Raw genomic sequence first — 14,438 nt, 5'->3', positions numbered from 1 at the left:
CTTTTGCTGATTCTGCGTAAGGGCTTGATCCCAGCACATTTAGATTGCTGTCAAAGCTTTATTTCATTTGCAGTGGAACTTCTGCACTGGAGTTTCAACCCACCATACCAATGAAAAAGATGAATTACAAATAGTTTGTGTGCAGGTCATACATCCACATAGATCCTCACCTTGGCATTGTGTGGGAGTGCAGGAAAGGAATTTTATCAGCATGATGTATGGCGTTCAAGGAATGTTGGTGATTTTTCTCCTGTTGTTTTTTTGGAAAAAATAAAATAATAATGCTTATCGACTGCTTGATTTTAGAAATCTCTACCCCTCTTTTATTTATGAATAAACACAAAGCTGCTAAAATAAAGTTGCTACATCTTGAGCCCAGTACAAAGTTGCCCATTACCAAGGCAAGATGGCGGCCCAGGAAATCCAATGCCACACCTCCAAGTGCAACGAAGAAGCAGAGCTGTGTGCCATCAACATATTGCAGACAACGTACTACAAAACTCCGGATGACCCCACTCAGTGATTTCATATAGGCGTTAAACAACACAGGATATTTTTGCGTTCAAGCTGCGGATCTTCAGATGTTGTTGGACTCTAGGGCTGCCATATTTCAAGAAGTAAAAGGTCCAGACACAAAAGTTATTTTTTAGGGGGCGGGGGAATCACCCAAAAAGTTGTTTGGTCAAACAGATGCTTACTTGTTCTGTTCGCAAAAACCCGGACACTTTAATGATTTTTTGAAATTCCTCCCGGGATGCTAATTTCGCTGTGGAAATCCTGGACATGTCTGGGAAATTCCGGACATATGGCAACCCTCTTGGGCTCCAGTTCCATCATCTCTGCCCAATGGCCACCCTGCTTGGGGATTGATTTGTGCTGGGAATGCAACAACCCCTGGAGGACCACAGCTTCTACATCTCTATCCCCATCCACACTCAAGAGGGAAATGGAAAGCTCCATTTTCCTGGGATGGAGAGGACTGTGACACTTCAGTGAAGACAACAAAATGGCAGTTTAGTATTCAAGATGTAGCAACTTTTTAAGACATTTGTGGTCCCATCTGATTGTTCTGCTGTCACCATAGTTACCCCTGAACCAAGCAACCCGCTCACCAGTGCTACACCTTACTTATTCCATCTCTCCTGCATCTGAAGCTTTTGACACTTACCATCTTCCTGTCTACCCACCCAGCCAGCATCATTCCATTCAATTAGCATGTCTAACAAGCCCATCTCTTTCCACCATCTTCCCCTACCGAAAATAGGCAGTCTGCAAGTCTGGTTCTCTTGCTCCGCATGTTGCAATGGCACCATGAGGGCAGGCAGGTTCTGATCGAGTCTACACTGATATTTCCCCCCTAGGATATGTGCCGCTTGGTTTATATCTGCAGAGAGCCAAGCCATGCATTCTTCTCCCACCAACTCGCAAAATATCCCCCTGCGAGTTTTGCATGATTTCTCCTATTCAGCAAAATGCACATGGAACCATACAAGACCTGCCATATGCAATCAATAAAGCAACAAACAGAAGATAGGCAAGGGAGTAAGCAGAGGTGGGGCTGCAGTGTTTTGTTCTCATTTTGAAATGAAAAAGGCAATCACGTTTTAGCACAAATTGAAGAAGAAAGTGAATATCACCCAAGCCACCTAAAGGAAGACAAGCGTGTTAATACTGCTACATGATTCACAGGATGACCTCTTTTTCAAAAACAACAACGACACAGTGGACAAATATTATATGCTTAAGTTCTGATTTTTGGCGGGTGAGTGGATCCTAAGGAAACAAACAGCGCGAGACAGTGGTGGTGGTGCTTCTATAAGGCTGCAAAACCAGAAGATTAGCCAGCAGGGAGGGAGAGCTAAAGGAAATCATTGAAGAGCGTTAGAAAGTGCAAACACATCCACCGTGCGGGGTCAGAAATATACCATGCCATAAATGGGCTGGATTGATTTGGAGGGTTAGAAAGAGAGAAAGAGAGAGCTAGTGACGGATCTGTTAGCAGCTGGATAAAAGCAAATTAAAAAAAAGTGGAGCCACAAAAGGAGGGAAGAAAGAAAAAAAGCAAAAAACCCAAAACCAACGAACTTACAAGAAAGAGATATTTTTAAAAGCCAACCAAATATATTACATGCTGTGTAAGAAAAGACTGGTTTAAAGAAACAACATGTAGATATAAGAGGGGAAAAGAAAACATCTACGGAACAAGGGTTTTTTTTTCTTTTAAAAAAATCAATATTGTAAGTATATATAGATATATAAACCTATATCTATATATCGCTATATAGCTGCTTTTTGGAGGTGCAACTGAGACTGAAGCAGGCATGCAAGTTGTTAGTTCTACTCACTGTCGGAAGGTTTGCTATCACTTAGGAAAGGTTCCTGTTCCATGATGTCCATTGGAATTTTAATACTTGGGACTTTTTCTGAGTAGGGGCAGTCGGACTGTGGAAGAAACGTGCACAAAATTTCTTAGAATGCTTCCATCTCGCCCGTGCGCTCTCTCGCTCTCTCTTGCCATTCCCCACAGGTTTATCCAGGGCGTACCAGCCCAGCTCTGGCATTTCAGGGATTCCTTACCAACTTGCTATTGCTTTTTTAACTGCGGCATCAAGTTCGGCAACAGCTCCACCTGCTGGCAGTTAAGGAAATAACCGCGCAATGCACTTCAGCGCACTTTGCTGCTGTCCAGTTTACGAAGGTTGTTTGAATGATACTGCAGAACTTTTAGGCCAATAGGCATTTCTTTTTTATTTTGTTGTTTATCCTTATCATCCTTCTGCTACTCCAAGCAGCTCATGGTCATCAAGGCCACAACTGCTAATTTGACAGAAGTAATATGCCTCCAGAAGGGTCTTCATCACAGCTCCAGAAGTAGTCTACTAAACTCGGGAAACAGAATGGGGTTGGGATCCAGACTCCATTTCTGCAGTATAAGGTGGGTGTGTTTGTGGATCGGCCCAAAGCTACACCTCAGTTGGTAGGTCCTTATAGGTTTTGATGACCATAACTTAACCACAGAAGGCACAAATCACATGAGACATTTTGCACTCGTTTTATGAAAAGCATGGGAGCCCTAGCTGGCAACAAGTCTGAGCAGGAAGTCAATCCATCACTATGAGGGTGAGCCATCAAGACCAAAGACATAGAAGAACAGGCAAGGATGGCCAATAAACCCTAACGACTGAATTAGAAAAGCCAAGTGATGGTGCCACATTTTCTCTTGAAGTCAATGAAGGCAGACTTACAAATATGTTAAGTGCACAAACACTGCCCCCTATTAATAAATAAATGGACCACTGCCTCTTAATTAACAGTGCAAAATCTCTGAGTCACCGTGTTTGACGGTGCAGCCAATCCTAAAGATCGGAGTGGTCAAGAGGTATTCATGCTTCCAGGGATGTCACAACAATTCAGTTAGCACCTGGGAGCTGTGGCACCTGAAACTAGCTGGCTTCATGACAGCTGGGCTCAGGAATTATTACAGTGGGAAAATGAAGAGAAGTTGTGTGAGAGAGACAGCTGAGCACTGATGCAATTATCCTAATGCTTCTGGAAGCCTGAAACCAGCCTTCGCCAACTGGAACCAGTAAGCTAGCCTTCGCCAAAGTTATGCACTCAATGTAAGCTGGCTAGGTCTGATGGGGGCTATAGTAAGGAGAGCACCAGGATGGCAAAGGCTGCTGTAAGCAATGCTTTTGTTGCTCCCCAACTGTCTTACACTTTTATACACACACACACACACACACACACACACACACACACTCTTCCTCCTTTATTCAATTTACTGCTTTCTGAGGCTAGTCAGTATGGAGCTTCCTGGAAAGTTACACGCCTCAGCTGTGTCACACACACCTAGTGGCCAATAAAGACCTTCCTTAGTCCAGGTTCTGCCCCATGGGCTGCCAGTTGCCGACTTCCAGAACAGAGCCTCATAGGAGCAGCCCTTAAAGGTCTTCTGAAGTTTCCATCTGCCTTAACAACATGTGGAAATGGCGACGGTGGCCTAGGGAGTCTTTGTAATGTGGAAGAACAGCTGAAGGCACATGAGCATTAAAAATGAAAACCCCCAACACAATTCAACACATTGCAAGGCACAAAGTTGGGTTGGCATGCCCGTCTGTCAGTCAGGCTCAAATACCTGGAATCAAGAGATCATCGAAAGCCACCCTACAGGCAGACACTTTTCTTGTTGCTGTTTCTAAAGTGAGATCACCAACAACATATACAATGCAGAATGTAATTGAGCAAGTCAGATGCTTTGAAAGCATTAAAATAAAAGGCAAATGAAAAGGAAAGAAAACATCAAAATTATATTCTCACTGTTAATGTGGACGGCTGCCAAGATTGTGTGTGCTCTGAGATAGGACGGTATACTATTCTTATTCTTATCCTTATTATTGTTGTTAAAAACAGAGACTTAACTGAAAAATCAAGACTTGGGAGCATAATAAACATGAAAAAGGAGAAGGAACTGTCATATATCGATAGACTTTGATAAGGGAGGGGGAAAATAGGTTCTTGAAAATTAACCCTTCTCCCATAACTTGGGAAAGGCAAGACTTGAAAGTAAGGCTTTGGGTGGTTTCTCATGAACATATTGCCCAGATTTGCTGGGGACATATTCATATGGACAAACGTAATGTGTGATCAAAGCTGCTGATAGCAGGAATTCCTTTGACTGTTGAGACTGAAGAAAATTCAGCTGCATTCATAAGAAAGCTTTGCCAGCCATCTCTCTCATCTCCTGGACTCGTGTTAGAACCAGCCACCCGAGAAGGTTACCAAGGGCTGTCAGGATTCACAAAAGCATTGTTGGGCAATATCACTTTTGAAAAGAGCTGGAAATACAGGAGACAGGAACCCCAGTGGGTTCAGTGCCAGACCAGGCAGGTAATGAGGCAATTCCCCCAGAGCAAAAAAAAAAAAAAAAAAAAAAAAAAGACATTTGAAGAACTTCTATAGGTGGGTGCAAAGAGACAGACTGGGTGCCTTTGTGCGTTGTGATCCCAATGTAGCCAGACAAATATGAGGTCACTTTCATGTTTGGCTGGATGCACAAAATTGTCAGAGGGAGAAATTCCACAGGCTATTGGTGTATGCACAGCTAAAGATTACAGAAGCTTCCTTTTCAAAGTTTGCCGTTAGATGTGATGATCCTGCGCTGTCAGCCAAATGCAGAAGTAACTACGCATTCAACTGGCTGAGTGGGACCACCACGACTGAGTTTGCTCAGCGTTGTGTAGCAGAGGGATGGTTCGGAGAATTGCGAGGGCAACAGCTTAGGGATGCTCCAAATCCATTTAGGCAGAAAAAGAGCATCAGCTGGGCTATGTCTATTTTGTGCTGCAGTAGATTAAAATCCTGTAGCCACGTAACCTAAATTCTGTGTGAATTCTGCCAGGGCCTTTTCAGTACTGGCCCCGACTTGGTGGAACGCTCTTTCACAAGAGACTAGGGCCCTGTGGGACTTGACATCCTTCCGCAGGGCTTGCAAGACAGATCTGTTCCGCCTGGCCTTTGGTTTGGACTCAGTCTGACCCTTATGTTTCCCTCCCTTTATGGTTTTGATCTATGGGCTACTTTTAAAATGAGGCTGCATTTTAAACTGCATTTTAACCTGTATTTAAAATTGTTCCCCCCTCCCCATTATGTTTTTACTGTAATTTTACTGGTGTTAGCCGCCCTGAGCCGGTCTGGCCGGGGTATAAATAAATTATTATTATTATTATTATTATTATTATTATTATTATTATTATTATTAGGGAAAGGTGCATTCTGCAATTTGACGAAGTATTTCCTCTTATTTTGCTAGTATTAGAGAGAGATTACCATGAACCATACAAGACACTCATTTGGCTTCCCCACAACCATCAGACCAACATCCTCCTCTTTTTTGAAAACTTTGGCAGGCATTGCCCACTTCAATATTGAATTCAGCACCTGCTGCAGAACTGTGAAATACACACAGCCCTGTGCATTAGGCGTATCAGCCTCTGTCTCTAGCATCAGACATAGCCAAGAACCTGTGATTTCATGGCTGACGTGGCATGAAGATAGTTATGTACGTAATCCAAACCTGAAGAGCTGTCACAAGTTAGCCAGGATAAAAAACTTTTTAAAAAAAAATGTTAACAATGGTGAAAATGGCCTTACATCTTCATTGTCACTGTCCAGGCTGCCTTTCTTTTTCTTCTTTTTCTTCTCATCCTCTTTCTTCTTCTTGTCCTTTTCTGGAATGACGTCGTCGAGGAAACTGAGGTCGTGCTGGGAGAAGAGGTAGTCCATCGCCTTTCTGACTGCCACCAGCGCCAGGATCTATCAGGACAGAAGCCAGCACTCCCTTACTGACATGCAACATCTCCCCCACCTTTCTGGCACCAAAGCTTACCTTCTTTGCCTCACCTGATCCAACGCAGGGCTCCTCCCTCAGCCTCTGGGCTGGTAAAGAAAGGGTTAACAATATTTGAAACCTGAGCGGCCGCTGCAGTCAACCCGGCTTGAAATCGATCAGAAGTTCCGCCACTCAGATTCCAGGTTTCAATTTCTCGAGTCACCCGCAGGTTGGAAATAAATGGTACAATATTCAGAGATCATGATGTCAAGCGCCGCTTGTAAACTCTGCAACAGGCAGAGCTGCAAAATTGCACTGTCTTTATTGGAGATGTTCAGGAGAATAAGACAGGATAAAAAAAAGAACAGCAAGCACAAGGATTTCCTAGCTGCACCTTGTAATTTGCAGCAAAGGGACCCTAACATAATTTGCATGGCCGCTGCAGCCTAAGGGACGACTACCTTGGAGTACTCTCATACCACAAACAAGTCTGGCAAGAGACATTCTGCACATGGATAGCTTTTAGCTGAGACCTGTAAACTTGCCGCATTGTATAGCTGTGCGGCATATTGTGGCTTTGAGGAATATCCACCAGGAAGCGGGGAGAGGTGGGGAGGCAAGCCTCTGTTTATCTTACGTACAGACAGCATAGAGGCAGCAGAAAGTAAGGGACATGGTGGTTCACCTATCTGGAAATCATTATTTATTATTTTATTGAAGGTCTGCACTGCCCTTCATCCAAGGATTACAGGGAGGTTCACAATATAAAAACACAAAAATACATGACATAGTAACAAATAAAAACGATCGCCCATGATACATCAGAGTTTAAAATTCCACAGATGGTCTATTAACCTGCGCATTGTCTTTAGGGGAAAGGGGGGGATTGGGGAAGGGAGAAATAACCAGCAGGAGTGATACCCTTTCAAAATTGAAATGTGAACATGGGCCCAAAAATGTGGACGCCCCATGATGCAAAGTGATGCACACTGGAACAACAGCAAAAGTCCTAATGACTGCACATAACTGAATTTGCCACAATTACTCTAGGATACAGTGGTACCTTGGTTTACAAACTTAATCCATTCAAAGTCTGTTCTTAAACCAAGGCATGCTTTCCCATAGTAGTGCGGGACTCAATTTACAAATGGAACACATTCAACAGGAATGTTCTGCTTCCAAGGCAAAGTTCACAAACCAAAACACCTACTTCCAGGTTTGCAGCGTTCTTAATCCAAGTTGTTCATAAACGAAGCTGTTCTTAAACCAAGGTACCGCTGTAGTATGAAAATGTCCACTCAGTGAAGGTCAATTTTTCTGCCTTCCACTCCTTTCCCCTACCCCCATGTTGTTGCCCTGAGGAAACCACCCAGTACTTAAGGAAGGAAGAAACAGAAGGAACTAGTAAAACTTTCCCGTATTACCAAAACTCTAGCCTACAACTACTGGGCTTCCTTAACTTGAAAAAAAATCTCGCTACTATTATGTCCGATCAGATAACGGAAAAAAACCCCTGAAATATATGGCTGATCCACACAAATTAAATCTACAAGTTATTAGCCACTGACTCCTGAAAGGTATAGAATCCAACTGCAAGAGGACACCTCTCTTTTTGCAAAATAGGAAAGACGGAGACTTCTCAGTGGAAGACTGGTCCAGGCTATGTATAAACTATGAATAAGTGATGAATAAACAAGGCAAAACAAAGAACGTTGGCCATCTTACCAGCATACCTAATTGTTTCATATCCACCCATCCCTCCTTTCAAACATCCTTTGAAAACCTCTACAACATGAGGGTTCCCCTCCCCCTTTTAATCAATCAGCATTTACACAGGTGAGTTTTGTGGGTTGTTGTTTTTTAAGGAAAAAGAAAGGCTTGTTCTCTATCTCACACTGCATTATTAAACTTAAAGGTAAAGGAAAAGAGCCCCCTGACCATTAGGTCCTGTCATGGCCGTCTCTGGGGTTGCGACACTCATCTCACTTTACTGGCCGAGGGAACCGGTGTACAGCTTCCGGGTCATGTGGCCAGCATGCCTAAGCCGCTTCTGGCAAACCAGAACAGCGCACGGAAATGCCGTTTACCTTCCCGCCGGAGCGGTACCTATTTATCTACTTGCACTTTGACGTGCTTTCAAACTGCTAGGTTGGCAGGAGCAGGGAATGAACAACGGGAGCTCACCCCGTCGCGGGGATTTGAACCGCCGACCTTCTGATCGGCAAGTCCTAGACACTGTGGTTTAACCCACAGTGCCACCCGCGTCCCTTATTAAACTTACTTTTCAGCAAAATAAATATGTTCAAATTGTTTCCATCTTTGGACAGGGAAGGAGTAAGGTTGTGGAACTGTGTCACTGATCAGCAAGGCAAGTTAGGCGGCGCTAGAAGGAAGGATGGGTGCAACAGGTGGCAGTCATGATCACGCCAACCTACCATGACTGGGAATATGATAGCAGCCACTGTAGACTTCAAGATCCAAAGGAGAGCCAGACACACCACTTGGAGGAAAGTGAAGAGGTGGACCCGGCGAAGGGGGACATGGCGCAGGTAGATGAAGTCAGGCTGGTGCTTCAGAGGCATCAAGAGCAGCTTCAGGCGGTCCATGAACTGGGGTGGAGAAAGGAGGAGGAGCAGGAGGAGAGTTCAGCAGTGTGGTGCTGGCATGCGCCAATGCAGAAAAAGCAAACGGTAGGTTTAGTTTTGCTTCTAGCACCCAAATGGGGAATCAGCAAGGCTTTGGTACTGCTTTAAAGCTCAAAAGAGGTGGGAGCTGCAGGATCCTCTCCTTAAATGCACAAGCGCCATCATGCAGATCTACTGCAGTGACAGGAGGGTTTCCCCAGTGGTCACCCTGAATCTTCTGGCAGTTCCCTCACTGCAAGAAGTGAAGTTACAGGGAACCAGGCAGAGGGCCTTCTCGGTAGTGGCGCCTGCCCTGTGGAACGCCCTCCCAGCAGATGTCAAGGCAATAAACAACTATTTTACTTTTAAAAGACAACTGAAGGCAGCCCTGTTTAGGGAAGTTTTTAATGTTTGATGCTGTATTGTTTTTAATATTCAGTTGGAAACCGCCCAGAGTGGCTGGGGAAACCCAGCCAGATGGGCGGGGTATAAATAATAAATTATTATTATTATTATAGATTCGCTTGGAAATAAACCAAGCTAATTCTCAGTGGTGTTAAGCAGTGGGAAAATAATAATAACCTGGGTTTGGGTTCTATACAACGTTGGTCCTACCTGGAATAGGTCTATTGAAATTAATGGTCACGACTAACTTATGTCCATTCATTGCAAAGGTTCTGCTCTAACTCTCGAAATTTCCAAGCCAAGCCAACTTGGGAAGTCCCACACTTCCTCCCTCCTTCCCAGACACGCTGACTATCAACCCCCCCCCCACCCCAGCTTCATCAGCACCCTAATGCCCCATCCCTGCACCTCTTTTCCACTTATCCCAGTCATTGTTGCCCAACAGAAGTGTGATTCAAGGCAAAGGGGATTTTTGAGAACATAGAGTTGGAACAGGCCACAAGAGTCATCTAGGTTCACATCCCTGCAATGCAGGTCTCTTTTGCCCAAAGTGGGGCTCAAACCCACAACCTCGAGATTAAGAGCTGCACATTCTACTGACTGAGCTACCCCAGGAGCAAGCAAATCTTTTTCGGCTTTGATTTTAATTTGAGTCAAACGAGCATTATGAGATTTGTAAAACTTGCTCCAAATTTGAGACAGGTTTTCGCCTGAACTCAGATGAACTTCACCATCACCGTCACTCCTTTTCAGAGCTCTTAGTCCCATCCCAGCCACCACTGATACGAACGTGCCAGGGCCAGCCCAAGACATTTTGTCTGAGGCAAAACACAAAATGGTGCCGCAAACGCACACATCCAGGCAAGGAGGAAGAGGTGATCTACATTGAGGAGACCAGCAGCAGCATCTACTTCCCAAGAGGCCACCATAAATGCACAGCTGAGGAGCGATGCATTCCTTGGAGGCTGAATCTGCTGTACTTGTGGATGCTGCCGCCCGAGGCAATTGCCTCACCTTGCCTCATGCGTGTGCCGGCCCTGGAACACGCACACATTGTAGTGAGGCAGGAGGAACCTACCGTGTGCATAATGGAATTGTTGCCACAAGGACAGGACGACATGCAACTCAAGTTTTAGCTGATGTGTAACCTAAGAACCAGCGAGTGTTCCTGCAGTGTGTTGTTCTAGGTAAAGATGCTCCCTCGTCTATTTACCGTATTTTTTGCACCATAACACTCACTTTTTTCCTCCTAGAAAGTAAGGGGAAATGTCTGTGCGTGTTATGGAGGAAATGCCTATGGGTGGCATGCCTATGGATTTTCCTCCTCTAAAAACTACGTGCGTGTTATGGTCGGGTGCGTGTTATAGAGCGAAAAATACGGTAGTTAGCTTGTATGCCTGTGCTGAGAACCAACCTCCCCTCCTCAGCCCTCCTCACTTTCCTCCACTTGAGTGATGGCCTCAGTAAAGGCCTAAGCTCAGGCAAGAATTAACAATAAACTATTTGTCCTCTGGCAGCGCCCTGGCCCGCTGCCCACAGCTGGCTGACTCTGAAGCCAGATTAATCTCAATCCAGTGAATGAAACCAAGGCCCAAATAAATCTCTAGGGGAGGACACAAAACATGCACTCCTTTTTCTATTAAGCACAGAAGAGCAATGCAATTAACAAGGTGCCAGAAAGTTAACAGAAACATGACCAGCTTTTCCTGGTGCCAGTTCCAAGATGCTAGGCTCTCCAAGGCAAAGAGCTTTCGTGCAGCGTTTTCTCAAGCGACAAGACAATCATTTTTTAAAGTGGCCAAGGTTTCAAGATTTGCCAAGTTTTATGAACTGTGAGCTTCCCATGAGCTTATGCCAACTCAGCCACATCAACTCAAGCCTCTTCATAAATTGGAGGGAGAAAGTCTCATTTTAGGGGCAAGGCTAAAATTCATCATACAGCTACAGAGCAGGTCCCTATGACAATTGGACCTGCTGGTATAAAACCGCATTCTACAGTTAGATTCCCTTGAATTAGATGGCAGATGAAGATTTTGTGGCCCCATCCGCATGACACATTTAAAGCAATTTCATACCACTTTAAGGAGCGAATGCTTTCCTGCTACCACAGGGTATAACACTGATTTAAATGTACAATACAGATGGAGTCTGTGTTCAGATGGCTTTTCCTGAAGTGTGACCTAGTCATATCATGGAATTTTAACTATGCATCTATAGAAATGTTCTTATTGTCTGTTTGTTTTAAAGTTGGTAGAAATGGTTTGGTTTTTAAGAGTCATTTTTTTCTGCATTTGATCTCATTTTATCTTACTGTGCACTACATCCGTAACTTCAGGCTGTGAAGCAGTTTATACATTTGCAAAATAAGGAAGTACACAAATTTCGGCCACTGCGTTCCAGAACCAGGAGTTCTCAGTTGTGCTGTTTTTCCTCCAGAGATAAATGATTAGAACTACAAACCAATTATCTATGTTGCTTTCTATAGAGTTCGCAGTGAAACATAGGGGGCCAGTAAAAGACCCCAGTATAAGAATGTGGGTCAGTAAGAGTCCTCTGTCAAGGGGTATTAAACCCACCCACGTCATGCTTAGTTGGACAGCTCTACAGTACTTGCTTTTCCTGAAACCCTGCACCCTGCTGATATTAACAGGCTTAGCTCTGAAGCCAATTCTTTTTAAAAATACATTAATAACGCATGTATTGTTTTAATTAATAAAGCGTGTATCATTTCAGGGTAGGGCTGGATTTAGGTTTGATGAGGCCCTAAGCTACTGAAGGTAATGGGGCCCTTTATACGTCCAGCTGTCCTTTGCCAACAACAAATTGTCACTGTTTTTTTTGTGTTGAATATGCTATATGGTAATTTATGGACCTAATAGGTATCTAAAGCCATTTGCACATGTTGTCCTGCAACTGGTCCATGCAGAATGTAGGCACCCTATATATAGAAATGAGCAAACCCGTGATATTTTAGGGAGCAGGTGAGGCCCATGACTTATACCACAGGAGCCTACACAACACAAAACACTGTTGCTCTATGTAGGTTTTATTCTATTTGTTTTTTATCTTATATTTCGGAAATGTACATCCAGTGGTTTTTTTCCCTTTACATTTTTGGGGGGCCCCCAAGAGAGTGGGACCCTAAGCTATAGCTTGTTTAGCTTATATGTAAATCCAGCATTGTTTCAGGGAATGGTATAAATCTGCACCACAGTCCTGTACTTTGTGTGTGTGTGGTGCACATACTGGTCAATTTTCTGCATGCCTTTCTGAATGAGAACGAGATGGAAGATGAAAGGGCAAGAGACGATGTTAATCAAAATAAACAGAGTTCCAGAAGAGGAAACATATTGGCACGCAGCTGGAAGATGGCAACAATGGGGTCTCCCGCACCTTATTGGCCAACTGACTAATTGAGCCATGTGCTTTATTTCCAGGAGCTGAATGACCTACTTCAGATGTGTGAGAATGAGGAGGCTGGTTAATGTTTACCATCTTTCCCGACAAGGGACTTCTATACCGTGCACCCCACCAATCGGAAGACCTTGGGTTGCCAAGGAGAAAGCTTACCTGAACTCCATTAAGGGAAGCGACGCCCATATATAGAAACACACCATACAGCACAGGCATGGGAATAAACTAAAAGTGGGGGAGAGAGAAAAAAACATGAAGTAAGCAATTCTGGGCACAATTCAAAGTGTTGGTGCTGACCTTTAAAGCCCTAAACGGCCTCAGTCCAGTATACCTGAAGGAGCGTCTCCACCCCCATCGTTCTGCCCGGACACTGAGATCCAGCGCCGAGGGCCTTCTGGCAGTTCCCTCATTGTGAGAAGTGAGGTTACAGGGAACCAGGCAGAGGGCCTTCTCGGTAGTGGTGCCTGCCCTGTAGAATGCCCTCCCAGCAGATGTCAAGGAAATAAACAACTATTTTACTTTTAAAAGACAACTGTTTAGGGAAGTTTTTAATGTCTGATGCTGTATTGTTTTTAATATTCGGTTGGCAGCTGCCCAGAGTGGCTGGGGAAACCCAGCCAGGCGGGCAGGGTATAAATAAATTTATTATTATTATTATTATTATTATTATTATTATTATTATTATTACTATTATTATTATTACCCAAAAGAAGCAGCAGCAACTATGTCAAAGGATATGCAGAGCACAATTGCTAACTGCAGTAACAGCCACGAGCCACTATATGGCAGGCAGTGCTTACTCAATGACTTTCCTGAACTACTTTATATTCTCCTGCTTCGAGATACTATATTCACTTTTAAGCACCTCCAGTGCACAGCAAAGCAAGACACACACAAAAAAGCCCATGCCAGGAACTTTAAGGAATCAGTGCATTCCCTATTGCTTTAATAATCTCTTAGAGATCTGACCTGCAGGAGAACACATGACCCCAGTGTGTTGAGGAAAGAATGCTCTTCACTACAATCACAGTGAATTGAACATGACCAACTGCACGGTCAAGGGTGAAAAGCCCTGGGGGCTTCTCTATGTGCTCAGGATGGAGGGGGGAAAGACATGATCCAAATGTCTCAGGATTACTGCAGAATGCAAGGTTGGGAACGTATGTTTAAATGCCCAGGTGGCATGACAAACCGAGTAAATTGACGGAGGTACCACAACTTGCATGCGAGACCATTTGAAGTTTGTGGAAATTCACCCCCTGGGGAGCACCTCGGCAGCCACAACTAAACTCCGACCTGGTTTCTTACGACCTTGAAAGAACTCCCTAAGCTGCTCATCTTCAGAAATTCCTGTCTGGCTTGGCCTGACCTGAGCTCTAACTGGCCTCTCTCGTTTCTTCCCCGTCACAACTCTGCAGGTAGTTTTATTGCTAGGTGCATAGACAAAAAAGACTCTCCAATTGCTATTTCTGCTCAAATGTCCTGAGGGCATATTTATTTTTAAAAAGGAGGTGTTAAATCACTTTTTGAATTTTCCCACAATGGCATCATCCTGGAACGCTTCGTGCTTTCTCTAATTTTTCTGTTTTAGAAAAGAAACTGCTCCATTTTCTAGAGCGGGAGATGTCAGCCAACACAGGAAGGGAGGCCTAAGTACATGGAAA

General features: G+C 44.2%; 1 protein-coding gene across 9 annotated transcripts in view; it reads right to left on the bottom strand.

Moving 5' to 3' along the window:
* Positions 1 to 14,438, bottom strand: part of SLC4A4 (solute carrier family 4 member 4) — a 352,153-nt gene that overhangs the window by 170,979 nt on the left and 166,736 nt on the right. For 5 of the 9 annotated variants that reach the window (XM_083571036.1, XM_083571040.1, XM_083571041.1 and 2 more), the window contains 4 exons: positions 12,931 to 12,999; positions 8,767 to 8,940; positions 6,154 to 6,315; positions 171 to 250 (listed from right to left, as the gene is read on the bottom strand). In XM_083571036.1, coding sequence (XP_083427162.1) covers positions 171 to 250; positions 6,154 to 6,315; positions 8,767 to 8,940; positions 12,931 to 12,999 — 485 coding nt within the window. Of the gene's footprint in view, positions 1 to 170; positions 251 to 2,345; positions 2,443 to 6,153; positions 6,316 to 8,766; positions 8,941 to 12,930; positions 13,000 to 14,438 lie in introns of all 9 variants that reach the window. The other 4 variants (XM_083571042.1, XM_083571043.1, XM_083571038.1 and 1 more) reach the window with 1 other exon arrangement.

The sequence above is a fragment of the Podarcis filfolensis genome, assembly GCF_964270895.1.
Source record: "Podarcis filfolensis genome assembly, chromosome: 9".
Classification (NCBI taxonomy): Eukaryota; Metazoa; Chordata; class Lepidosauria; order Squamata; family Lacertidae; genus Podarcis; species Podarcis filfolensis.
The sequence above is the reverse complement of the archived record's forward strand: the minus strand, read 5'-3'. Positions and strand labels throughout refer to the sequence as shown.